The sequence below is a fragment of the Aotus nancymaae genome, unplaced genomic scaffold, assembly GCF_030222135.1.
Source record: "Aotus nancymaae isolate 86718 unplaced genomic scaffold, 86718_ANA_hifiasm-v0.15.2.pri h1tg000062l, whole genome shotgun sequence".
Classification (NCBI taxonomy): Eukaryota; Metazoa; Chordata; class Mammalia; order Primates; family Aotidae; genus Aotus; species Aotus nancymaae.
The window spans coordinates 39,512,126-39,540,008 of record NW_026988476.1 but is presented as its reverse complement, the minus strand read 5'-3'; the positions used below and the strand labels follow the sequence as shown (position 1 = coordinate 39,540,008).

The 27,883-nt window shown below is 45.8% G+C and overlaps 1 protein-coding gene across 3 annotated transcripts; it reads left to right on the top strand.

Annotated features, from left to right (window-relative positions):
* Nucleotides 1-27,474, top strand: HDC (histidine decarboxylase). 3 transcript variants are annotated; one of them, XM_012442408.2, is made up of 12 exons: nt 1-134; nt 1,613-1,785; nt 5,873-5,986; nt 6,864-6,986; nt 9,455-9,589; nt 9,851-9,994; nt 10,447-10,513; nt 11,354-11,516; nt 11,608-11,698; nt 15,762-15,860; nt 26,175-26,276; nt 26,414-27,474. In XM_012442408.2, the coding sequence occupies exons 1-12, from the start codon at nt 104-106 to the stop codon at nt 27,158-27,160; spliced, it is 1,989 nt and encodes a 662-aa protein (XP_012297831.1). In that variant the 5' UTR covers nt 1-103; the 3' UTR covers nt 27,161-27,474. The 3 variants fall into 3 exon arrangements, with proteins under 3 accessions (XP_012297831.1, XP_012297832.1, XP_064221731.1); XM_012442409.2 differs by lacking the exons at nt 1-134; nt 1,613-1,785 and adding an exon at nt 5,393-5,560 and having other exon boundaries at nt 26,414-27,467; XM_064365661.1 differs by lacking the exons at nt 1-134; nt 1,613-1,785; nt 5,873-5,986; nt 6,864-6,986 and adding an exon at nt 8,750-8,868 and having other exon boundaries at nt 26,414-27,467.
* The last annotated feature ends 409 nt before the right edge of the window (nt 27,475-27,883 follow it).

Sequence of the window (27,883 nt, the reverse complement as noted above, 5' to 3'; positions counted from 1 at the left end):
GAGTGCGCAGGACTGGCAAGAGGGAAGCCGGGCTGCTCCACGCCTTTCGCACCTTCCACCTCCTGCGCGTCCATCTGTGAGAAGGAGGCAGAGCCCAAGGGAGATGATGGAGCCTGAGGAGTACAGAGAGAGAGGTGAGCGACGGGCACCCCTGGCCCCCTTCCCTGCTGCTACTCCTGCAGGAACAGCTGCTGGTGGGTGGCCCTTAGATTTTGAGATGACATTTGACAGGAGCATTAGAATTGCTTTCTGCAAGTTGGCACCAGCAATATTTTTTTTTTCTGCGAAAGGAATGTGGGATCAGAGTGTAAAACTTTTCTGAACCACTCTTTCATTCTCCCTCATATACCCACTCTCACATATGTCCACACTACTGTGCCTTGATTTTCCTCCCCACTTTTTCACAAAATAGAGGATTTGGATCCCTGAGCCACTAAATGGGAAAACGAGAGTGTTCATATTCTGAAATAGAAAAAAATTTATCAATATTCTGTAATCACTGCAAATCTTTTCTTTGTTAACATTTATTTCTTTATGTGTGAATCTATGAGTAGCGTTCTTTCATTTGGTCATTCATTTCATAAATATTTAGTAAGTGCCTACTCTGTATGAAGCCAAACCAAGTGGTTATTCAGTTTTCAGGCATGGCTCTCCCTTAGAAGGAAAGTAGGTAATTGTTTAAAAGAGAACCTTGAATGTCTTTACTTCTGTGATTTTTTTATATCCTCCTCCTCACTAATTAGTGTGCATGAGCTTATTCTGTTGCTTTCCGAAGGCACTGTTAGCTGAGAGCAGGTTCCTGTGGACATTCATCCTCTGGTGGAACACAAGTACATTTAGCACTGTCCCTGGACCAGTGGAGGGTTAGGTCTATAGCTCTCAGATCTCTGGTGGGGCGCTGCTGGAGAAGCACCAGGCTCTGAGAGGGCTGGAGGAGAGCAGAAAGACGACAGAATGGTGCAGATCTACCTTCATCTCATCAGTTTTGTCTAGGGCTGGTTCTGTTCTTAAGAACTGCGCATAAGCTGATGCAGAGGGCAGAAAATGAGTTCCCTTTCCTCCTAGGTAAAAGCAGCTTAGGAAGTACTAAGGAATAGATATTGAGCAGAGAAAGAGTTATGTACACACACATACACACAGCAGGAGACAGAGGTACCGAAGAGAGACCTGAAAGGATAAATAATTTGCAATAGTTTTGAAGTGTTTGAGTTGACTTTTTTTCCTTCCTATTTCATATATTCATAGATGTTCTGTTTCTGAGAAGAAAAGAAAGGCAGGAGAGACAGTCAAAACTGAAGTAGATTAAGGAAGGGGAAAGGAAATGAAACATTTCACTTTGGTGCTAGAGGTTTCTGCTTTGGAGATTTCCACTTTGGAGATTTCCCCTCTTGTTCATTTGCTCACTCAGAAACTCTGTCCATCATTCATTCACTCCCTCACTCTTTTTTTAAATTCTGAAGATAAGGTTGTGCAGGAGATCAGATCCTTCCCTCGTCCCATGAATCCATCTCCTTCTTTACCAAGTCTCTTGGCCTGGACATGGGAGGGATGGGCACAAATCAGTCAGGTCCAGTCAGAGGACTTGAGCTTGATTTCTCTGTGTCACTTCTAGGGAGAGAGATGGTGGATTACATCTGCCAGTACCTGAGCACTGTACGGGAGAGACGTGTGACGCCAGACGTGCAGCCTGGCTACCTGCGAGCCCAGCTGCCTGAGAGTGCTCCTGAGGACCCCGACAACTGGGACAGCATCTTTGGGGACATTGAACGAATCATCATGCCTGGGGTGAGACACAGTGACCACAGGGTGGTTCTGGATTTCAGGGCACAGGAGGATGGGTGGTGGCCTGAAGAAAGACTTGCTTTGGGTCAGCTTGGGATGACAGTGCATCCTTCAGCCACTTGGTCACCAACATCCCAGCCCATTTGCTAGGCATGTGGAGGGCAGGACTTTGACTAGCATTAGGTTTCTTTTTTGTTTTCCCAGTTGTGCCAAGGCATGAGGTTTCTGATGCCAGGGCAGGGCTGGCTAGAACACCTGCATCCCAGAGCATAGTCTGGCAGAATTGTGGTAGTATAATGGGATGGGTGGAGAAGTGGACATTTTTTCTGAGGGGAAAGGACAACTGTGAGTGGTAAGACTGGGGAAAGGAAGCTGAAGGTAGTGCCTGGCCCTGACGGCAGAGCCAGGGACTCTTTGTACAATGTCTGAGACCACGCCAAAGAGAAGGAAGGAAGTGGGGAACATACCCCTGCAAGAACACTCTGGTTACCAGGTTGCATTGGCCCAGGAAACTGAGCGGGCCCCGGCATCCCTTCCTGTCCCCTCTGAGGTCTGGTGATTGAGCTGCTTTTCAAGAAGAAGGGACTTTCCCTGAATCATTGATACTTTCCGTGGCAGAGGAGGGTGCAGTCTGGGATAGTGCTGGTGGGGCCAGGAAGCTGATGGAAGCTGGCTGATGCATGGGCTTGAGCTGGGGCCTGCCCTGATGGGTGGTGATGACACCCCGGCCACCGGCATTGAGGAGCTCTGCCATTGTGCTCATGCTAAAGTGTCATTGACTCCCTTCCTGCAGCGGGCTCCTTGCCATGTGCCAGCTCTGTGCTGACCACATTACATGCTATCTCATTTAATCTTCCCGTTGACCCTCTTTTACAGATGAGGAAATTGCTGATGCTCAGAGAAGTTAATTGTTTTGCCCAAAGTCAGAGAATTAGTCCCTGGTAGATCCAGGATTCTAACCTAGGCCAGTCTTACTTCACAGGCTCCGCTGTGTCTCCTACCCTCTGTCACCTCTACTGGCGAGTGCCTGAGTGTGCCTGGCTATGCCTGGGCCCCTAGCACTGACTCTCTGGCTGTGCAGCCACACACAGGCCGTGTCCTCCCTCTCCCTGCTTGGGGCATTTGTGTTCTGAACCACACATGTTTAGAGGCTCTTCCTGAGGCCAACTTGAGGTTTACCTCCATCATTTCCAAAGAACTTTTAACTTAAATGTGACAAAAATATACCTAGAGGCAGGGGTGGGAAAATACTCAAACTCAGAAAGTGATGGCAATTTTGACTTTTTTTTTTTTTTAAAGCAATAGAGAGAAGGTCTCGCTATGTTGCCCAAGCTGGTCTCCAACTCCTGGGCTCAAGTGATCCTCCTGCCTCAGCCTTCCAAAGTGTTGGGATTAGAGGCCTGAGCCACTGTGCCTGACCATGAGGGCAATTTCATACAAAGCCACTCAGCTCTTTGACCATTCAGCCTATTTCACAAGCATCTTTTGAAAATGTCAATATCAGTAAGGCTAGATCCTGATAAGATTATCTCATGGATTTTATTCTGTAAAATGTAATCTGCTGAGTGGCTAACGGTAATCTGGTAGTGAGACTGAAAGCAACTGTCAGAAGAGGTGGAAATGAGCTGATTCATTTGATTGAAAGGAATTCCAGCAGTTGCTATGGGTGTGGTCAATGAGGCTCATTTCTGGAAAGAGAGGTCTGTTTGTTTTTGATAAGGGCTCTTCTGGCGTATTTTATCTTATTTATCTTACAAGAACAGACAATTGTCTCTTGATAGGGCTAGGAGGTAGAAGCCTTTCTCTGGTGTTTCCAAAATACTGTCACTAAACACAGTGATAATGAGGGTAGAATCTCTTGACTCATCTCTCAGGCCACACCAGCCTCTGAGAGCTGGCCAGAAAGCAGTTGCTTACTCATCTTCTCAGTGCCTCATTGAAAGTTACATTAGTTTTTCCCTTCCTGCCACTACCTAGACAATAAGAAAAGAAAATCTCTCTTTCTCCTTTAATTCCAACCCCGGTTAGACAATCTTCATTTACTTTTCACGAGAGAGAGAGCATCCCCAGGGGAAAAGTCAGGACGCCACTCTGCTCCGGTGTCTGGGCTTCTGTCTCATTGCAGCCCCTTGTCCCTACGGGATATGTGTGACCACAGGGATGTGGCCTCTCTCTGCCAGCCCCATTTCTCACCTGTGAAACAGAGACAATGGTAGGCCCTACCCCATAGGGTCCTGTGAGAAGTAAGTAAGAGAAAGCATGGGAAGCAGGAGATGTGGTTATTACCGATCATGTCTCTTGCATGGTGAAAATCAGAGGAAGAGGTTTGCTCCTCTGAGTCAATTCAGGACACACCACATATCACATCAAGTCAGGATATGTGATGTGTCTGTCACCCACATGATTAGTTTACCGTTAACGTTAGAGCTTAACATTTCGCACATTTCTTGCCCACGCCTCCACCCACACAACAACCCTATGAGACAGGATTTAATTTACGATGAGAAACTGAGGTTGAGGGAGGTTCAGGAGAGGCTCCTGGTTTTATGGAGACTGTACTGTAAACACTTTTTGAAACCTCCTTTAAAAAAAAAAAAAGAATGAGACTGGGCACAGTGACTCATGCCTATAATCCCAGCACTTTGGGAGGCTGAGGTGGGAAGATCACGAGGTCTTGAGTTCGAGACCAGCCTGGCCAACATAGTGAAACCCCGTCTCTACTAAAAATATAAAAAAATTAGCCAGGCATGGTGGTGGGCACCTGTAATCCCAGCTACTCAGGAAGCTGAGGCAGGAGAATCACTTGAACCCAGGAGGTGGAGGTTGCAGTGAGCCGAGATCACGTCACAGCACTCTAGCCCTGGCGACAGTGTGAGATTCTGTCTCAAAAAAAAAAAAAAAAAAAAGAATCTCAAAAGAGACTCATGCAAACATGGTATGTTGGAGCTTAAGTTCATTAGCTTTATGGTAAATCTACACGGTCACACAGCTTGTTAGGGACCAAGCTGGGACTGGAACTTGTATCCTTAGCTTAATTTGTATGCTCCTTGTACTATACACGCTGTCCAGGACAAGGTCCTTGCTCTTGAAGGACTCTTAAGTATTTGTGCCGTCTGTAAAGAACAGGATGATGCCCTAAGATGTTATCAAATGAATCCTGAGTAGAGTGAAACATCTAGAATTATCTTGTTCCATCGTTCAGGGAAGGGATTGAAGGGAGCTGTGGGAGCAGGGGGAGAGTTTGAGGAGGAAATGAATATTTAGTAGCTTTCTAAGAACAGGCAGGTTTTGGAAGGTCATGTCTTTATGGAGAGTCGCTTTCTATCAGGGGACCTAGCATTGCTCAAAGACATAAATGCAGAAATGAACAGGGCATGCTTGCAGAGCAGTGAGATGAGGAGAGATTAGATAATTAATGAAGCTGATGAACCACCAGTGCTGCTTCAGAGTTCTGATGGGGGGCCCTCCCTACCCGCTCAGCTCCTCCTTATATCCGGTTTCTATTGTGGGCTCAAAGCTTAGCCTGGAGGTTGCCCTCCCGTATGCTTGGTCTGGGCTGTCCTCTCTACTGACTCCTCTCCTCACTACATTCTCAATGTGATGCTTAAGGACAGCCTTGAACCCATTCACCGAGACCCTCTGAGTTGCATGCCCAGAGAGCTCAGTGCTTCATAAAACAAAAGGTGACTTTTGCAAGAAATGGATGAAACAAGAATCTGCTTTTCTGGAGCTCACAGTCTGCCCTTCCTTTCATTGACGGGCAGGAGAGGCATGAAGGGTAAGTATTGGGGACGAATGTGAATACCACCTAGAATCCCACAACCAGACTACTATAGTGATTTTCCTTCGTCATATTCCCTTCTGGGCTTTGCATATATGAAAAGGCTTTACTGATGATCTAGTGTAGGACATGAGCCTTGTGAGTGGCAAGAACACCAGTGATTTTCATGGAGTTGTGTCACGTATTTCTGCCTAAAAGTGTCGGCCCACCTCTAGAGTGACACTTCCCCTTGCCAGGGATGGTCTCTGCAGAAAGAAAGCCTCCTGGAAATGCCTCCTGGTGCCAACTGTGTGCATGTTCTGCCTCCAGGTGGTACATTGGCAGAGCCCCCATATGCACGCCTACTACCCAGCCCTCACCTCTTGGCCCTCCCTGCTAGGAGACATGCTGGCTGATGCCATCAACTGCTTGGGATTCACCTGGGTGAGTAGCAATGGCTGTAACTACTGGCAATGGGGAACATAGCAGGGAGTGCCATCCTAGGGCAGAGCAGACATATTTTGTTTTGGTTTCTGAATATGGTTCCACAAGAAGGATTAACAATGGCTACATTCTTCAAGTTTATGCTTTATTTTAATTTTCTCATCTCATCCTTTAACCCTACGGAATCACGAGTATTGGTCCCATTTTGTAGGTGAGGAAATTGAGGCTTAAGTAATGTATCTCCCCCAGATCACACAACTCACAGAGGCACAGATAAGATTTGGATCCAGGTCTGGTTATTGGCACAGTTCATGACCTTAACTAAGCAATTTGATGCTTGTTGGGTCACCACTTCCCCTGTGCTCTTGTATTTGAGTAGCTGGAGATATGTCCTAAGACTTCCCTTAATAACCCCTTAAGCACCACTCAGCTTTAAACGGTGCCAAAAGCCTTTTAGAATATCTTTTTATGTTAAGCCTGAACTCTTATATGGTGTGTGGGTGGGTGGGGGTATTCATATCTTTTCTAGGAAACAGTATGTTTTTAATACTAAAACTTCCCACTGGGCATTTGAGGACTTCTCAGCTATGTATTTTAGAGACTTGGGGAGCCAAATCCAAGCCAACCATTTCTAGGGCTGTTTCTCCATAGAGTCTTGGAGACTTTGCCTCATTGGGGGCAGCATGAATCCAAAACCCCTCCTTATTTTCTCTTTTTGGTTAGAGAGTGGACTGGGAGATGGGCACAGAGCCTGACATTGACCTTTCTCCAGAAAGGTTTCCATTGACACCATGAGGGGCAGACACGTTTCTGGAGCTCGTGGTGGCATCTCAGTGCCCTGGGGCTGTGCAGTTTGAAGTTCCTTTTCCTTTCTCAGGCATCTAGCCCTGCATGCACGGAGCTGGAGATGAACGTCATGGACTGGTTGGCAAAAATGCTGGGACTTCCAGAGCACTTCTTGCACCACCACCCCAGCAGCCAGGGCGGAGGCGTCCTGCAGGTACCTCCATTGGCAAAGCTTCACCTAGTGTGGGGGATAACTAGTGAAAGATAAGCCAAACCCTAACCTGGCAATTCTCCCATTCTCCATGGAGTTTCTCCATGTTACCCACACCATCATCACCAACACCACCATCATCACAGCTTCCCTCTACTCCCACCTCAGCTTCTGCTTCATTCACGTGAACTGCTCCCACCTTCTCCACTCTTCTTCTCTCTTTCCTTTGAAAGAAATTAAAAAACCAAAACATGACTGAATTTCCAGTATGACTTGATTCAGCTTTCTTAGTCTATAATCTGACAATACAATACCTTTTTGTTGTCCTATTTTGCATCTCACAGTAAGAGGGGAAAGGAGAAGGCAAGGGGAGGACTTCTCTTTCTCTCCCTGCTAGGTTCAGGAGATGCCTTGTAGTGAGAGCAATTAACAATATAAACTGATAAATGGTATCCTCTGAGCCTATCTTTTGGATAGCTGTGAAATGATAGTTTTTCAAATATTTCTTTTTTTCAAGAGCAGTGCACGGAGTGGAGCTTTCTAGGTGCCTCCCATGGACCACACACGTTGTTAGGTGCTTTTGCATCTACAAATCCTTGACATTCTTGAGGGCTTGGTTCTGAGACCTTTGAGATTCCTCAGATTCTTGAATTCTACTTTAATGTATGTTTCCTGGTTTTATAATCCATGAGATAGAGATAATAATACTATTTCCTTCCAAGAGTATATGCGAGGATTAGATGAATTCTTCTTTTAAAAAGAAATCATGGCTGGGCATGGTGGCTCACCCCTATAATGGTGGCTCAGTCACGTGAACTTGAGTTAGTTTCATGACCTCTCTGAGCATCACTCTCCTCATCTTAGTGTGACAAGAATCATAATTATCTCAAAGAGGTGTTGTGAGGAGCAAGTGGAATGCCAGGAAGTGTTTTGTAAACTATGAATTGCAATACAGATGGAAGGTGTTGATACTATTATTATTATTATTTTTATTTTTTTTTTTTTTTGAGGCGGAGTTTCGCTCGTTACCCAGGCTGGAGTGCAATGGCGTGATCTCGGCTCACCGCAACCTCCGCCTCCTGGGTTCAGGCAATTCTCCTGCCTCAGCCTCCCGAGTAGCTGGGATTACAGGCACGCGCCACGGTGCCCAGCTAATTTTTTGTATTTTTTTTTAGTAGAGACGGGGTTTCACCATGTTGACCAGGATGGTCTCGATCTCTTGACCTCGTGATCCACCCGCCTCGGCCTCCCAAAGTGCTGGGATTACAGGCTTGAGCCACCGCGCCCGGCCTATTATTATTATTTTTAAAAACAGGGCCTTGTTCTGTTGCCCAGGCTGGAGTGCAGTGGAGCCATGGCTCACTGTAACCTCCACCTTCTGGGCCCAAGCAATCCTCCCACCTCAGCCTCCCAAGTAGCTGGGACTACAGGTGTGCACCACTACACTTGGCTATTTTTTTTTTTTGTAGAGACAGGGTCTCACTATGTTGTCTAGGCTGGTCTTAAACTCCCGGACTCAAGTGACCCTTCCAAATGCTGGGATTGCAGGCGCAAGTCACTGCACCCAGCTAAGTATTATTATTATGCTATGTCTTTACATAAATAGCTCTCTTGTTATGGAGTAACTACCAGGCACTTAGTATCTGTGAGATCTGGTCCATACCACTCTCCAAGACAGTGTCTGCCAGGTCTTTAAAAAGCTGTAGGTCTAGCAATCATGTTTACTTTCAATGAGGAAAAATAATAATAATAATAATAATAAAGCTGTAGGTCTCTTGAAGATTTCAAGAAGCAAAAATACCAAAGACTGAGTGAATGAATGATGAGGAACCATAAAGTCTCCTGTGAAGTTTCTGAAGTGGCCCTGAAGATTTCCACAATCATGGTCAGAGCAAAATCCTACCCAACCCTTGTTTGGATAATCTTCACTCCCATCCTGGGAAGCAGTTAAAGGGATGCTCTCCACTTCATAGACAGAAAAGAGTCTTCTGGAGGGGAAATGTTAGCCCAAGGTCACAAGAGCTATTGGCAAGTAAATGGGCCCAAGTCACCAGCCTCTGGCACAGGCCAGGATCCTCTCTCCCTGGGGAATCAAACTCCATTTCCATTTGTGTAATAAGTTGAGAGTTCTTCTTTTAAATATACTTTACCTGAGGAGCAAACATATCCAGGAGGGACAGAACATTCTGTTTTCGGTTTCTGTGGCCTCTCTTATAGACAGGGTGGTATTAGATGCAAGCTGATTTTAGAAGGCAAAATAGGAATGCAAGTTGGGGAGGGAGATGGGCACCTTGGGCAGGAGCTGTGTATTTCCTTCTGAGAGTAGCTATGACATACATACACACACACACACACACACACACACACACACACACAGAGTGTGAGAGAGAAAGAGTGAGAAACTATGAAACCTGGGGAAGTTTGGCAAGAGAACACAGAAAGGCTGCCACGGTAATCCTTTTCCCCTGCAGAGCACGGTCAGCGAATCCACTTTGATTGCCCTGCTGGCAGCAAGAAAGAACAAAATCCTGGAAATGAAAATGTCTGAGCCTGATGCTGATGAGTCCTGCCTGAATGCTCGACTCGTGGCTTATGCCTCTGACCAGGTGAGTTGCCCGATGCAGGACAGCCCTTCAGGTCGGTGCTTGGCTTCTGGAATCTTGGTCCCTGAGCAATGTTTTTCTAGATGTGAGTATGCTGGGGTTCCAGGCAGCTCAGATCTGGGAGTTTGTCCTCAGCAACTGTAGGGAAGACAAGCTACCAATGATCATATTTGGTTCCCCGAGTCTTAGGCTTCAGCAGTTTCTGGAGAGTAATCATTCCAGGATGGCTCTTTGCTGACAGGTAGGTCTCTGTGGCCCTTCTAGGCTCACTCCTCCGTGGAAAAGGCTGGTTTGATTTCCCTTGTGAAAATGAAATTTCTGCCTGTGGATGACAACTTCTCACTCCGAGGGGAAGCTCTTCAGAAGGCCATTGAGGAAGACAAGCAACGGGGCTTGGTGCCTGTCTTTGTAAGTCAGGTTATGTGCCTAAGCTTAGAATGATAGAACTTGGATGTGAGGAAGGAATTTTGGCAGAATTCAGGTAAGTAACATGCTGCACACAGAAGCAGAAAGGCCCTCCCAAAGGGTATTTTACACATTCTGAGTTGCTATCCATAGGTATGTTACGGAACAAATTTTGTGGGTTATAACCAGCATTAAAAAGAAATATAGTAAAAAATACTAGAGTGCACACATATAGCCAGAGTATGTATTGTTCCAATACACATGTTTACATGTACTAGATTGCTATTGCTATATAAAATGTGTTTCTTATGAGCCATGGTAAAACACAGTCTGAAATCTACACTGTTCTGGTGGGTTGGATGGGAGTAGATCACATCTCTGGTGAAATCTTTCTCAGGCCAAATGTGTCACATGAGCCTACCCTCCCATGTTAACTTGCCTCCATTTTCCCCTAGGTCTGTGCAACACTAGGGACCACTGGGGTCTGTGCATTTGACTGCCTGTCAGAGCTGGGCCCCATCTGTAAGTATCTGTCCTCTCTGGCTAGGAAGATAAGGAATATATTTTTAAAGGTCTCTTAGAGCAAGCATCTGAAACCAGCTCTATGGGATTATTCTTGTTCCTCTTGGTCAATGCAGAGACATGGGAAGAACCACCAAAGGTCATGAAGGTCTTTTCCAGGGATCCCTGGACATTGCCTTTTCCAGTGGTGTGACAGGAGTTAGAACTGCCCTACTTTGCCTCCTGTCCTAGAAGGCGACAGGAGGAGAGCCTTTGGTTTTCTCATCCTCTTACTTGTATGTTGAACTCTACTTAATGCAGGCTCTATCCAAAATACAGTGTGAATTAGGCTAGAATAGAAACACTTTCTATTCTAGCTTCAGAAAAGGAAAAGGGTAAGGTAGGGGAAATCATGGGAAAGATTAAAGGCAGAGAGGAAACCCAAAAGGGACTGTTTAACCCCCAAGCAAGATACCACTAGGAAAGAGAGATACCTTCCATCTAACTTTTACATTAGGTGCACTAACATTGCTCTCTGTGCTGGTGGGAAATTGGTTTCTGTGCCAGGATGTTCTAGGTTGAGGCCAAGAGGGTGCCAGCCCTTTACCCAGTGGAAGAAAAAGGCAAGGGTGAGGCTTTGTAGACTTTCTCATTAGGAGGTAAGGATGCCTCCTTCGGCCCCACTTCTTCAGACTGACTCCCCCTGCTCTCATCTCCACACCTCTCCATGTCTCATTTACCCAAAGCACATCATCCTTCCCCAGCTATTCTCTTTGCAGCCACCACTCAGCGTGGCTAGGCGAGAGACGCCTTTCCCCGCTTCGTGCCTGCCCTCCAGCCAGGTGATGCTTGCCTCCTCAGGTGCCCGTGAGGGGCTGTGGCTCCACATCGATGCTGCTTACGCTGGCACTGCCTTCCTGTGCCCCGAGTTCCGGGGGTTTCTGAAGGGGATTGAGTATGCTGACTCCTTCACCTTTAATCCTTCCAAGTGGATGATGGTGCACTTTGACTGTACTGGGTTCTGGTGAGTGTAGCAGCCCAGCTCCGAACATGCCGGAAAGCCTTGCCTCTTCTGGAGAGACCTCAGCCATTAATGTCCATTTGGAAACCCACAGGGTCAAGGACAAGTACAAGCTGCAGCAGACCTTTAGTGTGAACCCCATCTACCTCAGGCATGCCAACTCAGGCGCAGCCACCGACTTCATGGTGAGTGGCCAGGGAAGGGCAGCCTAGTGGTCTTGGGTGGCCAGTGGGAACTGTTGGTGTCTGATCCCCCAAACTCCGGATGGTGGCTCCCTTCAAAAGGCAACACACTGTGAGCTCATCCCGTAATATTGCCAATGCATACCTTGGTTTCTAATTGCACCTAAGTATATAGAATGAAACCCAGAAAATAGTTAAAAACCCTAGAAAATGAGACCAGCCTTTGAGGCAGGGTGCACATTTCCTTAATATTTGTGGCATTTTAAAATTCCCAGAAATGTTCTCCCTACCATAGGTGACCAGTTTTTTCTGCCTCCATCTTGGGTGATCTTTTTTGTTTCCTACCCAGCAGCAGGGCAGGGTAGAGATTTTCCGTGGTGGGGAAGGAGCCTTCTTGTTGAAATCGCTTTTATCCTTTTGCCCCTGACAGAGGCATTGTGGTAGTGATGTGGTAGAGGTAGTGACGGGCTGCAGGACTTGTGTGAGGTTCTGGAAGCCTCCAAGCATTCCTGACTTTCCCAACTGGCTGCACCTCAACTCTCTGTCTCTCTCTTGCTCTCTCTCTCTCTTTTTTTTTTTTTTGAGAGGAGTCTTTCTCTGTGGCCCAGGCTGGAGTGCAGTGGCGCCATCTTGGCTCACCGCAACCTCCGCCTTCCAGGTTCAAGTGATTCTCCTGCCTCAGCCTCACTTGTGGTTGGGATTACTGGCGTGAGCCACAGTGCCCGGCAAACCTCAACTCTCTTGATCCTACATCCTCAGCCAGTATTTTGCCTTAGGGAAATGAGTTCTTACAAATTGACTCCACAGTTTGAGGATGAGCCCTTCTTTTACTTGTAGGGGAGACAGGGATGTAAATGAATGTATTACACATAACCTGGCCAACAGAGGCAGCAGAGCAGAATGGGGGCAAGCCTGGTTTGGAATTCCTTTCCAGTAGTGGCCCTTTGGGAAACTAACTGGACCTCCCTGAGCCTTGCTTTCCTTATCTATAAAATGAGAATAGTGGCACTGATTCACAGGATATCGTGAAGCTTAAATGGGAACACGTGTAGATCACTTAGTACAATAACTGTGTGGCAAGTGATAAATGGTAGGCATATTTCTGAAAGCTCTTCTCTGAAGCTGCAGAGATTTTTTATGACAAAGTGGTTAAGCCTGTAGGTGCTAAAGCCAGGTGGCCTATGTTGGAGTCCTGGCTTTCTGTTTACTAACTTGTGTGACCTTGGGCAAGTGACTTAAACTCTGTGTTCATATTTCCTCCTGTGTAAAATGATGCTGATGACCACAATTCTGGCTTCTTAGGCTTGCTGTGAGGATTATACAAATTAATACACTGAAGTGCTGAGAGCAGTGTCTGACCCCTGTGAGAATCCTTCCTTGTGAAGAGATGGTTTTGTCTTATCTTCTTGGACAATTGAAGTGTCTTGCTCTTTTAGTCTTAAAATAATAGCTTCGTCGTCACTTAATTATACTGGCTATTGTTCCTTGGACAAGCCCACGCTCTCTTTAGATTTTCGAAGCTTTTTTATTAGAATTGCAGCAGTAAGCCTGGTGGCTTACTGGTGGTGAGAGAAGACCCTTTAGAAGTAAAATTTAAAAATTCTAGAACAGCCCAACGGAGTCAGATATCTTGAGAGATAACTGTAGGTTTGGTTTCTGAGCATGAATTGATGCCCATTCTCCTATAAGTGTATTTGGGCCATCATAACCGAAGAGCATTATGTTCACCCTTGCTCTTTTGAATTTCATGTTACCCTTTGAATTCATTTACCACAGTGCCTCAGGATCTTCCTGGGGTTCATTCCCAGGAGTTTGGTGATTTTACAGTGCTCTCTCTCTTCCACATAGCTCATAAAAATGTTACAGTATTCAAAATGCACATTGTCAATAAAAATTAAAAAAGAAAAAAAAAAACGTTACAGTAAACTCTTCCCAGCTCTGCTCTGGGAAACCTTACTATTTTTTACCTCTCCACTCAGAAGGCTCTACTTTACACTTACCCTTCCCCCACCTTTAATCCTATGGATTTGATTTTCAAGTCCATGAAGAAACTCCTAGAAAAGTGAAGCTGCTATCTTTGTCATGATCCTGAGGGTCCTCACAGCTACTCTCCCCTGGGCGCAATGTTTTTCCCACCCAGGTGGCTGCAGCTTTGAACAGAAGCTCAGTTCTGTTCTGAGATGAGCCAGAAATAGGGCAGCATGGCAGAAGAGAAGACTTAGGTGCTTACTCCCTGGGGTCCTGGAATCACCTAAAATTGGGGCTAGATTCTCTGACAGAGGAGTAGCTCCCTCCTTTCCCCCTCCCACTGGACAGAGAGGACCAGTGGAGGGAGCATTACCTTGGTCTTGGCAGGGGAGCCCTGCAAAACCTTAAAAGGACACAGAGGAGGCTGGAGATGCCTCAAGTTAAAGAACAGCCCTGTCAGCCTTATACGTCCAGATTTATTGATCCAACAGAAAATGTTGGTTAGAACCACTCTGCTGATTCAGCATGGATCAGTTTTAGATTAGTGACAAGAAAAGGAGCAAATGCGAATAAGGAAGATTGTGAAGAAATCGAAATAAATCACCTATGCCTATCCTGGTTTATTTGTTGGTAAAATAAAGTAGCTATAAATATGAAATAATAATATATATGAAGTAATATATATTATTATTTATATATAATATCTATGAAATAAATTGGCTATAACCATCTAGAAACCAGAACGTTTTAAGAGACAATCTCTGTTATCTGTTCATTATTCTCTTGAAGTGTCCATTGGCCAAGAGGTAGAGTTGACGCTGTTCCTATTACAGCAATTTTGTTCCATTTTCAGGTTTTGATGCCCTCTGCTGGCACAAAAGCCCCCAAGCTGGTCTTCAGCACAACACAATTTTGCTTGGAAATCACAGGCTTAGTACTTTTATGCTGGGGAAATGTTGTCCATTAACAAAGGGATGATGTCCCAACTGTGCCTGTCTCAGGAAACTGGGGTGAAGGGTGAAGGTGAGGACATTTGTGAGGATTTGATAATCTTGTGCATGGGCAGATAAATACTCAGAGGGACAAACATTTATTTTTAGTCAACAGACATTGTGGTACAAGCTTTCTGACATCTGAGGGAGACATCATTAGAAACCATGTGACTCATTAGAATAACTGCAAATGTTTTCCAAACCCTTTGCTCTATTTTCAGATCTGAGAAATCAGCCTGAAATTGATTTGGAAATTTTCAGATTTATGGTGACTACAACCTTGAACTTTAAGCTCTGTTGAATTTGGCCACCAGGAACAAAGGGTCAATATTCATCTAATAGAGGCAGAAATTTGAGTGCTCTTTTGAAATCTGAAAGCTGGAGTGATGGCTCTCAGATCACAGGAAGCTCACAGGAAAATGGACAAGGCAGTGTGAGGTTAAATAGGGATCATCTTGGCTCTTGTTAGAAATGCTGCTGTGATTTGTAGCTCACATTTTAAAATTATTTGAATAGCCAACACCTACTGACAACTTCTTCTGAGGCTCTTGGTGTTCTTTGTCCTCTCACCATTTCCCTAGAAGGTGTAATTTGTTCTCTATGTCATGGACTGATGAGCCAGTGGGGTGGCACTACCCAAGGTCACACAGCTAGTAAGTGGCAGAGCTGGAGGTGAAACGTAGGTCTGCAGGGCTCCAGCGTCTGTGCTCTAACCACTATACTTTACATTTCCTGCTATTCAAGGAATATAGATTCATTTAGGGAAAAACTTGTATTGCCCTTATGTTGAATTTCTGGGCTGGGATGAAATGTTTAAAGCAGCATTTTAAAGCAAAGTTCCCTTCTCATTGGTTCAGGGTAATGGATTTGATTTCCACTTGTCTGGCTCTCAGATAAGTGACTATTGGCCACCTTCATCAGTGATTTGGTCACGTGATGGGGCAGCTCTTGGGAAGCTTGGCTTGCTCCTTAGCAACAGCTTCTGGAGTCATGGTGACACTGTCCATCCCTAGAGGGCTGGGCAGGCAACGGATAATGCCAGAAATGCCCAAGGGAGTTGGGCGCCTTTGTCTCTAACCATAAGCACTGTGTTCCTTTGTTTTTAGCACTGGCAGATCCCGCTGAGCCGACGGTTTCGCTCTATTAAACTCTGGTTCGTGATTCGGTCCTTCGGGGTGAAGAATCTTCAAGCACATGTCAGACATGTATGTAGCATGCCACTGTGGGGGCTGAGCCTGTGTTCCCCTGTTTTCTCATGGTGAGGAAGGTTGGTTTCTGCTTTGCAGATCTGCCCAGGAGACTTGCGGTATCTGGCTCAGGTGTCTGGGCCTGTTCCTCAGCTCCTGGGACTTGATTCTCTTTATTAGCAGGAGGAGCACTTTGCATAAATGCCCTGAGGGCTGCCTGATGCCTGTCCTCTGCTGAGTGTCTCACCATTCCCCTTGCTGTCATAGAGCACTGGGGAGGGATGGCCCTAGAGTCTGGTTTGCAGAGAGAGAAAGAGAAAGTAAATAAGGGGAAGTGTCTGTGGCCAGGGTAGGATCGTATCTGCTTTGGAATTATCTCAATGGTCACAGCTGGCTGAATTTTTTAGCACTATTATGATTATGCTTGAAACAAAGCTCTCCTGGCTTGGACTGGTAGACTTACTGTAATATTGGGGTTCAGGGGTTCAGGGTGCCCTCAGCTCCCCTGAGAGGATGTTTCTCTAGGTTCTTGGTCTCCTGCCCTTTCAAGAATGAGAGAGGGGAGCACACGCAGTGAGCAGTAAATTCCGGACTCAAAAGTGTTTGTAGAAAGTGATTTAGTTAGAGAGAGAGAGAGAGAGAGAGAGAGAGAGAGAGAGAGAGAGAGAGAAACCGGACAAGGAGAGAGAAACAGCTAACTCTCACACTGAGTGAGAGAATTCAGAAAGACGGAATCCAGGAGAGAAAAGCAGCTTCCACAATGAGTGGAAGGGAATAGAGAGAGATGGCGTTTAGGAGGGGAAGACAGGCTTCCACCAGAGAGTGTGGAAGGGGACCCCAGAGGGGAAATCCAGGAGAGAGAAAGATGGCTTCCATGAGAGTGTTTGTGGAAGATGACACAAACATGGAGTCCAAAGGGATGTGGAAGAAGGGGACTTTTAACCTGGGAGGAACTCCCACCTTCTCCAAGACCCCTTGCCAATGAAAGGAGTTCCTTAAAACTTCCGCTGGAGTGATTAACTTTTAGTATCTTCCCACGCTCGCAAAATTGAAACATAAACCGCTAAATCTCCCAGATGGAGAGAGATGGAGGGGGCAATGGCGCTGGGAAATTCTTGCCCTTAAAACTACGCCCCCTCATGGACCCAGGAAAAGAACACATTCCCTCATTACCCACCTCTGAACAGGAAAGCCCTACTTCTATTGGAATTATGGACGTCCAACCTCTTTAACTACTTCCTGCTGAAATGGGGCATCGAAGGGGCCCTGCAGTTGAGTTTTCCTCCAGAGGGGAGACTTTCAGGGGTGCAAGTTGATCTAGAGGTCCATGATAGAGCCCACGAGCCAAGGACATCTGGGGTTCCAGCAGCAGAATTATTTGTGACATTATAGCTCTTTAAGAAATGAATGGACAAGGTGGTTAAAGATGAGAGACCCAGAGGTCAACAAATATAGAATGGTTATAAATGAGCCTAGGAGAGACTAGAGCCAGGACAGTCAGTTGTTAGATAAGTTTTACAATACTGTTTCTGGAAGATTTTTAGTCCTGTGTTTGATTGATTCCTGAGTTCTATGTTCAAAATAACACTTAACTGGTTTACAAAATAGTAGCATTTTTCCTAGAGACAAGTTCCCTTCCCACTGTGAAAAGGATACTCAGAGTTTGAGAGATAGCAAAGTTGAGGGTTATAGTCCTGTTAATGCCAGGATATAAATGAGGCTTATGAGTGGTTACTTCCCAGAGGATCTTGTTGGAAAAGCATATGCAGATCTTCTAATGGCTCGCAGGGATATGAAGGGTTGTCTCCTGGAACTTCAGGCTGTGGAGTGGAGGGTCTATGACTTTCTTCAGGAGGTGTCCAAGGCTTCAGCCTAGTGTGATGAATCCATGAGTCAATTCTCACCACTTTAACTGCCATTGGGGTAGACAGAATAACCAAAAATGGTCCTTCCCTCTCTAGATGGGCCTAGAGAGGGAGAGTCTGAGGAGCGAGATTTAACAAGCACCAAATCTCCAGGGCAAGAGAGAAATACTGAGAAGGCTGTGCCAGCATCCAGGAGAAGATTGACTTCCTGGACTTCTGTGGTCAGCTTTACCTGGGGCTCTGTAAGGGTGATGGCTCGTGCTGGCACTTGCTTCAGGCACCCTCAGTCCTGTCATTGGGTCATCTGGTCAGACACCTAAGGCCCTGGGAACCTTCATCCTCTGGGACAGTGTGCTTTCCAGTGATTCCCTTGGCACAGCGGGCATGGAGGAGATGGTGGTTCATTCCTCTGGGGACAATGTCTTACAAAATGTCCCTTCAGACTGCACTGATAACAAGTTCTGCCAGACTGGCGGCTAACCCAAGCTTTTCCCTCATTTGAGCCCTTGGGGGTCTGCTTGCCCAAAAGCCATGATTAAGGCAGCAGTCTTTCTCTGATCTCTCCTGTTCCTTTCAGCCCATTCCTTCTGGTCTTTCTTATAAAACACCAAGTTGCCTGGTTTAGTAATGATTCTAGACTCTGTTTGGGCCCCAAAGCCAGTTTTTTGGAGCTCCCTTCTGATATCCATTGCTGACTGGGTAATAGACTCGTCCTTTAGTATTAACTGACCCTCTATGGAGTCTGGTGACAGGGTTGTATACTTCCTTAAAGCTTCTCACAATTGCTCAAGGAAAGCTGTTGAGTTTTCTTCCCTTCCCTTTGGGGGCTAGGTTTTCCACTCGGCGGGGGGGTATTTGGCCACAGTGTTTGGCAGAGAAAAATAGGCCACTTCTTCCTTAAAGACTGTATGTCAAATTGGTCCCAATTTTCCAGTATACATTTTAATGAGGACTTGAGCTTGGGAATAGAAGCACCCATCTGAAATCGAACACCAAGGATGCCCACAAGCCCAGTTAAAGAAATTACAGCCACTTTGATCTGAGGCATCCCCCGGGTAAAATGGGTACTGAAATGAAACATCTTTCAGTCAGTACCCTGAAATTTCGTGTGCCCAAGATGCGTGATCCATCTTATCAGAGGGCCTCCCATCTACTGGATTCCAATTACAACCTACTGGTGTCATGGGACCACTCACACTCACTGCCTGCATGACCTCCAGTGACTACCATAGAGGCGTGGAATGAGAGGAGCTATTGGGTTGTCACATACCAACGAGCCCTGACCAGGCCAGTGAGGCTCAGGAGATGGGTACCAATATTTCCCAGCAAAAGTCCAATTTACACAAACCAGATTATAAAACTGCCCTAGAAGGGTAAACTTCTAAGGAGGGGCCATTAGAGTACACAGTTCAAAGAAGTCAGGCCAGGCATGGCTGAGGCTGGAACAATACCCTCAGGACCCGGGCCTCCTCTCCCCTAACCCATCTTCCATTGTAGGAAAATGCTTTTACGGTTGTGAGACCTGCCATTGACTATTTGGGCCCGGGAAGTGGTTTAACTATGATCTTCTAAATGGAAACGTTCTGCCATAGAGAGAGCCAATTCTAAGCAAGACAAATTTTACACCAAATACAAAGTCCCATAGCCTTCTGCTTCTGAATTTTTCCAAAAGATTTCTCCAACTCAACCCTGACTCCGCTAGGAACTAGAACCAGCAACCTTGCAGTTGCAGGCCATACACCTTAACTAACTGTGCAACTAGCCACTTGCATTACGAGAAGGCAGAAAGCTTTCTTAAGCCGTATTTTAAATGAGAATGCTGCACCCTAGGGCAGTGTGGCCAGCCTAAAAGCTGGGCGGGGCTGACGGCCATCAGCCACACGGGCAGAGGAAAAAAGCCGCTTGCCTCGTCAGTTTAAAAGCCACGTTCGCAGCCACTGCCGGGCCAGCCGTGAGTTCCCCGACCCCTGAGGCTTTTGGTTGCCATGTTGACCCCGCCAGAACCACTCCCCAAGCTGCTGCCAACAGAGGGACACTCGGCCGGCAGGCGAATGACCTGGGGAGCCTTTTTACACTGCTGCCTGGGACTGGAGAAGGCAGAAGAGGCCTTCCGGAACCACGCACCAGGCCGCCGTACTCCCCGGTCCCCTATAGGCTGCGGCTGTACCTCGCCCCTCCCCACTGTTTTGCTTCCGCCGACCTCTGTGCTCTGGGTTCCGACTCTGGGGCTGGGCTGTTCCTTGACGGCAAGGAGCAAAAGGCCCTGGGGACAGTGCTCCCCTGCTCAGCCCCACAGGCTCCCTCAGGTTTTGGTCCCAGAGATAATATCTGAAGGATAGAGAAGAAGACGGAAAGCAGAGAGAAAGCTTCGAGGTAAAAAAACTGCGCTTTTAATTCTGACTGGGTTGCGCCGCTTAAGACCGGCTAGGCCGTGTCTCTGAGGCGCTGCCTCAGGTTCCCCGCAGCACTTCAGATGTTCTTAAAGAGACAGGACAGAATGGGGCCGGTTTTACTTATGATTTTAAAGTCTTCTTTTCTGGCTGTACCCCTTTCCTGGCTTACCCTCTTCTGGCTGTACCCCTCTTCTGGCTGGCCCGCCAAAATGTAATATTGGGGTTCAGGGGTTCCGGGTGCCCTCAACTACACTGAGAGGATGTTTCTCCAGGTTTTTGGTCTCCTGCCCTCTCAAGAATGAGAGAGGGGACCACAGCACAGTAAACGCTGGACTCCAAAGTGTTTGTAGAAAGTGATTTATTTAGAGAGAAACAGGAGAAGGAGAGAGAAAGAAACAGCCAACTCTCACACTGAGTGAGAGAATTCAGAAAGATGGAATCCAGGAGAGAAAAGCAGCTTCCACACTGAGTGGAAGGGAATAGAGAGAGATGGAGTTTAGGAGGGGAAGACAGGCTTCCACCAGAGAGTGTGGAAGAGAACCCCAGAGGGGAAATCCAGGAGAGAGAAAGATAGCTTCCATGAGAGTGTTTGTGGAAGGGGACTTTTAACCTGGGAGGAACTCCCACCTTCTCCAAGACCCCTGGCCAATGAAAGGAGTTCCTTAGAACTTATGCTGGAGTGACTGACTTTTAGTTTCTTCCCGCGCTCGCAAATTCAAACATAAACCGTTAAATCTCCCGGATCGAGAAGGATGGGAGGCAGGCATGGCGCTGGGAAATTCTTGCCCTTAAAATTACGCCCCCTTGTGGACTCAGGAAAAGAACACATTCCCTCACTACCAAGTCTGGAACAAACCTCCCTGCATTGACAGACTGTTGTGGAAGGCCTATTTGGTTTAATTTATTTCTATTCAATTCAGCAAATACAAAAGTATTGTGCTTTGAAAGGGACACAGAGGTAAATGAGACAGTCAAAGCCTCTCTCCTGTGTTCTTCATGGAAGAGGTGGGACTTATGAGAACTCTGACTCTTGGAATTTTTCTCCCATTTCTGCAAGAGCCCCTGTGCAAGACAAAGCCATTGATAAAAGCAGTGGTGGAAAATGAAGACACTGTCCTTTCTGCCTATGTGTGTCTTTGTCCTTCCACCTTTCCTCTAGGGAATTCCTTCTTGGTCAGACAAACACAAACCAAAATGAAGCGGTGGAAGCAGTAACTATAACTTTTTTAAACTTTATTTTTAAAACTTAATTATTCTGGCTGGGCATGGTGGCTCATGCCTGTAATCCCAGCACTTTGGGAGGCCGAGGTGGGCGGATCACGAGGTCAAGAGATCGAGACCATCCTGGCCAACATGGTGAAATCCCAACTCTACTAAAAATACAAAAAAATTAGCCAAGTGTGGTGGTGTGTGCCTGTAGTCCCAGCTACTCTGGAGGCTGAGGCAGGAGAATTGCTTGAAACTGGAAAACGGAAGTTGCAGTGAGCTAGGATCGTGCCGCTGTACTCCAGCCTGGAGATAGAATGAGACTCTGTCTCAAAAAAATTTTTTTTAAATTATTCGTATGTAATAATTTTGTATATATTTATGGGGTATGTGTGAGGTTTTGATACAGGCATACAATGTGCAATGATCAAATTAGGGTTATTGGGTATCCACCACTCAAGAATTCATCATTTCTTTGTGTTAGAAACATTCCAGTTCTGTTCTTTTAGTTATTTTGAAATGTACAGCAAATTATAGTTAACTATAGTTGCCCTGTTGTGCCACCTAACAGATCTATTTAACTGTATTTTTGCACCCATTAACTATCACCTCTCTCCACCATTCCCAGCTACCCTTCCCAGCCTCTGCCAGCCATCATTCTACTGTGTGTCTCCACGAGCTTAGTTTGCTTACTTTATTTTTTTTTATTTTTTATTTTTATTTTTATTGCCTTTTAGGTTTTGGGGTGCATGTGAAGAACATGCAAGATTGTTGCATAGGTGCATACAAGTTCCCCTGTTTGAGTGAGAACATGTGAAATTTGTCTTCTGCCTGGCTTTAGTTTGCTTAACATAATGTTCTCCAGTTTTATATGACTGGTTTTAATGTTGGTAATTTTACCTTTGTAATCACCACTGGTTGTTTGCTAAGGAGCAGCTGCCACCAACAGTATTGAGGAACTTTAGGCACTTTGTGCTATTTTTAGAAACTCAGACTCAAGACTGGAAGGTTGTGGGTGGGGAATGTTTGGTGGAGGTTACAAGTAATTAGGAACATTTTTTGCTTACAATTTAGGACTGGATATTCAATGTGCAGCTCTGATCAACCTTCCTTAGCACTTCTGTTTGCGAGTTAAACCCCTAAATTCCTATTAGCAACCCCACTGCCTACCAGATGAGGCCCACACTCCTGGGCCTGGCTTTCAAGGACTGGATGGTCAGCTCCTACTGTAGCTTGGGCTTTTCATCCATCCATTCAGACCCCATGATCAGTCCATCTCTGCACCTTTACCTGTGTCCTTCACCCGAATTGCCCTCTCCTTTCCAAATGTTGTGAATGGATTGAATTCTGCTTCCACTAGGAGCTTTTCTGCCTACATCAGTTCTGGTTTCTGCTTCATTAACATTTCTATGATCACCTACTCAAACACATTTGCAAAACTGAGCTCAAAGTTCTTCCAATGTCCCACAATAGAAGTAGAATTAAAATAAAGTTGTTTGATATGAGTTAATTTTATCTCTTCAACTTGATTATGATGATAATTATTGACACTTACCTAATTCCTTAAATACAAAAATAAATGATAGTTCTTCATTAGGTTCTTAGCACAGTGTTTGGGGTGATCACTCTAATCTGGCAAGGCTCAGAGGGAATAATTGCCCTGCTTGAGGGAAGAAGACCTGGGACTTTCCCTCAAGCCTCCCAATTCCAAATTATTTCTTCATAGTCTGGGCTGCTTTCTACTACACTGAACCTACTATGCTGAGCTCTTGGAAAGTTATATAAAATCAAATTTCGTATTTCTCTATTATAGAGAAGTGCTTTAAAGAAAGATTTTTAGTTCTACCCTTTACTATTTGGTGACCTTGTCTGCCTTATTTATTTATTTATTTATTTATTTATTTTTGAGAAGAGATCTCACTCTGTTGCCCAGGCTGAAGTGCAGTGGTGCCATTAGAGCTCACTGCAGCCTTGACCTCCCCAGGCTCAGGTGAGCCTCCTACCTCAGCCTCCTGAGTAGCTGGGACTATAGGCACACACCATCACGCCCAGCTAATTTTTTGTAGAGACGGGGTTTTGCCATGTTGCCCAGGCTGGTCTCAAGCTCCTGGGCTCAAGCAATCTGCCTATCTTGGCCTCCCAAAGTGCTAGAATTACATACAGGCATGAGCCACCACCCCTGGCCATGTCGTCTTAATTTATAAAAACAAGAAAAGGATACTACCTCTCTCAAAGGTTTATAGGGAGGATTAAATGAGATAATACACATGCAGCCCTTAGCATAGGGTCTACCTACTACTCAGTTAAGTACTCAATGAGTACTTCTTCTTCTTCCCCTCCCTCATCATTCCTTCATCTAATGATAATAAGTTGTCATTATCATCCTCCTCCTCCTCTCCTATCACCTACTATAGGGATTGGTAAATATTTCCTATAAGAAGCCAGATAGTAAATATTTTTGGCTTTGTGGGCCATACTCTATTGTAATTACCTCTGTACTACAAAAGCTATCATAGTCAATATGTAAACAAATCAGAATGCTGTGTTCCAAAAAACTTTACAAACACAGGAGGGCACTATATTTGGCCATGTCTGCACTGTCCCTGCCCTTGACCTAGAACGGTGCAGGGCACTGGCAGCAGCTCTGCTTTCATGACCTGTAATGTTGGGCTTTGGAGGTGGCAGTGCAGCCTGTGCTCTGTGTTCTCTCCCCTGACCTCTGCTTTTGTTGTTGCAAACAGCATGTGTTGTAGGAGGGATAAAAGCACAGTGGGAGGAGATCCACCTGCTGTCACTTATACCTTGGGAAAGTCACTTTCCTTTGGTTCCTTCTAAAAAATGAAAAGGTTGAGCTGGGCATAGTGGTGTGTGTCTGTAGTCCCAGCTACTTGGTAGGCTGAGGTGGGAAGCTCAATTGAGCCCAGGAGTTCTGGGCTGTGGTGTGTTATGCCGATCGAGTGTCCGTACTAAGTTTGTAATCAATATGGTGACCTCCCAGGAGCGAGGGGCCACCAGGTTTCCTAAGGAGGGGTGAAGTGCCTCAGGTTAGAAATGGAGCAGGTCAAAATTCCTGTGCTGTTTGAAACTGAGCACACAGGGGAGAAAGAGGCTCTGAGAGAGATTTGTAGAAACTCATTTCATTATGATCAAAAGACAGGATCAGGGTCAGGCATGGTGGCTCCTGTCAGTAATCCCAGCACTTTGTGAGGCCCAGGAAGGAGAATCGCTTAAGCCTTGGAGTTTGATACCAGGCTGAGCAACCTAGTGAGATCCCTGTCTTTACAAAATAACTAAAAATTTAGCTGGGCATGGTGGTGCATGCCTGTAGTCCTAGCTACTCAGGAGGTGAAGGTGGGAGGATTGCTTGAGCACAGGAGTTCAACGCTGCAGTGAGCTTTGATTGTGCAACAGGCCACTGTACTCTAGTTTGTGTGACAGAGCAAGACCCTATCTCTCTTAAAAAAAAAGATAGGATCAGCTAACTCCCTTGTCCTCTCTTGAAATAGAGTAGCAAGTATGAGAATTAGTTGATAGAATTACTTACTGAATATTTTACTGAGATCTTCTGGATGCTTGGAGAAATTTTTTAAAATAAGAGAAAAGGCAAATCCTGACCTTATTTGGTTAATAATCCTAGGTTGAAAACAAAAAGGATAAAACCCCAGGACATTTTAAAAGATGATATGAACTTCAGTGAAAGATTCATATAATACAAAGCCTTTAACATTTTAAACTTGTGACAAAATATACATACCATAAAATGTACCATTTTATTCATTTTCAAGTGTACAATTTAGTGGCATTAAGTATAACAATGTTACGTGACCATCACCATTATTTCTAGAACTTTTTCATCATCCTGAGCAGAAACTCTGTATTCATTAACCAGGTACAAAAGCTTTCCATGGTGGGTAGGGACAAAATGTAAAAATGTGTTCTCTCTTTTTTTAAAATTTATTTATTATACTTTAAGTTCTGGGGTACATGTGCAGATCGTGCAGGTTCGTTACATAGGTATACACGTGCCATGGTGGTGGTTTGCTGCATCCATCACCCCGTCATCTACATTAGGTATTACTCCTAATGCTATACCTCCCCAATCCCCCTACCCCCTGCTATTACTCCCTTAGCCCCCTACCCTGCAGGCCCCAGTGTGTGATGTTCCCCTCCCCGTGTCTGTGTGTTCTCATTGTTCAAAACCCACTCATGAGTGAGAACATGTGATGTTTGGTTTTCTGTTCTCGTGTCAGTTTGCTGAGAATGATGGTTTCCAGCTTCATCCATGTCCCTGCAAAGAACATGAATGGAATATCGGAAACGGGATGAAAAGGGCATTTGGGGTGCAGGCTGAGAAGAGGTTTGAGAGGCAAGTGAAACATGTAGGCTTAGGATGGAGCGGGGCTGCCGCTAGCCTAGATGGCATCTTTATGTGCACTAGAAACAGGCGTCTCTTCCTTTGGGCAGATGCAGCTCGCATGAGGCACCTGGCAGGGAATGCAGAACATGGGCTGGGTTTTGTGCCTCATTTGCCCACTTGGCCAATCAAGTAGCTGTGAAACCAGGAGATGAGGCCTGGTTGCCTGGACTGCAAAGCCCATGCCTTCTGGGTTCTGGGGCTGAGTTGAAAGAAGGCACTGAGATGAGTTCTCGAGGTGGATCCAATGTGACAGGAAACGGAGCCACTGGAGATTTTCCAGCTTGGAATGTGAACAAAATCAAATGGAGACAACAGTGAGGCAGAAGCCACTTAGGTCTCTGTGATGGAAAGATGTCGCTGGTTTAAAACCACCTAGCAGTCCAAAAGTTTATGCATAGTTAGTCCCTTGCCTGATTATTAATCTCAGTTCTCTTTATATTTGCCATTCCAGGGTACTGAAATGGCTAAATATTTTGAATCTCTGGTCAGAAACGACCCTTCCTTTGAAATTCCTGCCAAGAGGCACCTTGGCCTGGTGGTTTTTCGTCTAAAGGTAATGCTGTCTTCCATGCCCCTCTGTGCATGATGCTATATGATGCTCCAGAGCCTCTTGGAAACACAAATGCTGGGCTCTGGGGATGCTGACAGGGGGTGTGATGGAGACTTTGCATCTCTTTATCTTTCAAACAGGGTCCTAATTGTCTCACAGAAAATGTGTTAAAGGAAATAGCTAAAGCTGGCCGTCTCTTCCTCATCCCGGCCACTATCCAGGACAAGTTAATCATCCGTTTCACTGTGACCTCCCAGTTTACCACTAGGGATGACATCCTGAGAGACTGGAATCTCATTCGAGATGCTGCCACTCTCATCCTGAGTCAGCACTGTACTTCCCAACCCAGCCCTCGGGTTGGGAACCTCATCCCCCAAATCAGGAGCGCCAGAGCCTTGGCCGGTGGAACGTCCCTTCAGTCTGTCAACGGGGCAGGAGATGATCCAGTGCAGGCCAGGAAGATCATCAAGCAGCCTCAGCGCGTGGGAGCTGGTCCCATGAGAAGGGAAAATGGACACCATCATGAAACTGTGCTGGACCCAGTTGATGACTGCTTTTCGGAAGAGGCCCCGGATGCCACCAAGCGCAAGCTGTCCTCTTTCCTGTTCAGTTACTTGTCTGTGCAGACTAAGAAGAAGACGATGCGCTCCCTCAGTTGCAACAACGTGCCAGTGAGTGCTCAGAAGCCACTACCCACAGACGGATCTATGAAGAATGGGGGCTCCTCTAGGGTCAGAATCTTTTCCAGGTTTCCAGAAGAGATGATGATGCTGAAGAAAAGTGCCTTCAAAAAGCTCATCAAGTTCTACAGCGTCCCCAGCTTTCCCGAATGCAGCTCTCAATGTGGGCTCCAGCTGCCCTGCTGCCCTCTGCAGGCCATGGTGTAGATCCAGGGTCTTCAGCCAGAGTCTGAGGATATACTTCAGGGACTCTGTGAACCCATCACAATTGTATGCAGACTTTGTGTGCTTATGTGTACATGCATTTTTCTTGGGGGCGAGTTCATAATTTTTACCAAATTCTCATAGGGGTTCATGATCCACAGTAGAGTACAAATAAAGAGTTTAAGCCAGCATGATCCAGATGGGTTCAGCAGGCTGGTCAGAGAGAAAGGGCTGAGGGTAGACAGGCAGCTTCTATGGTTCAGCTTGTGACATGAAATATAACATAGAAATAAATTATGCTTGTCCCTGAAACAAAACATATCCTGTGTCACTTAATTGGCTGCTGAAACATTGACTAATTAACCAGTGTGGGATCTTAACCTCATGTACTTTTTTTTTAAGCATCAATTATGAGTCAGGCACTGTGGCTCATGGTTCATAAAAGAGGAAACCAAAGTTTAGGTCACACAGCTTTAAATAGGCAAACCTAGGTCTCCTGGCTTCCAGTGAAGCCCAGGCTGTTACCACCATGTAGTACTGCTTAAGGATGAACCTGAACAGGAGCTCATGGCCCAGCAGTCCACTCTGGTCTCCCAGTACATTTAAATGTTTCCTTTCTAGGTTTGGAACTTATGCATTCCCCCCTCCCCCTTTTTTTTGTGGACCTGGTAGTCAAATAAAAGCTATATTCACAAGCAGCTTGCCCATTGTTAGTTCAGAGGCCAA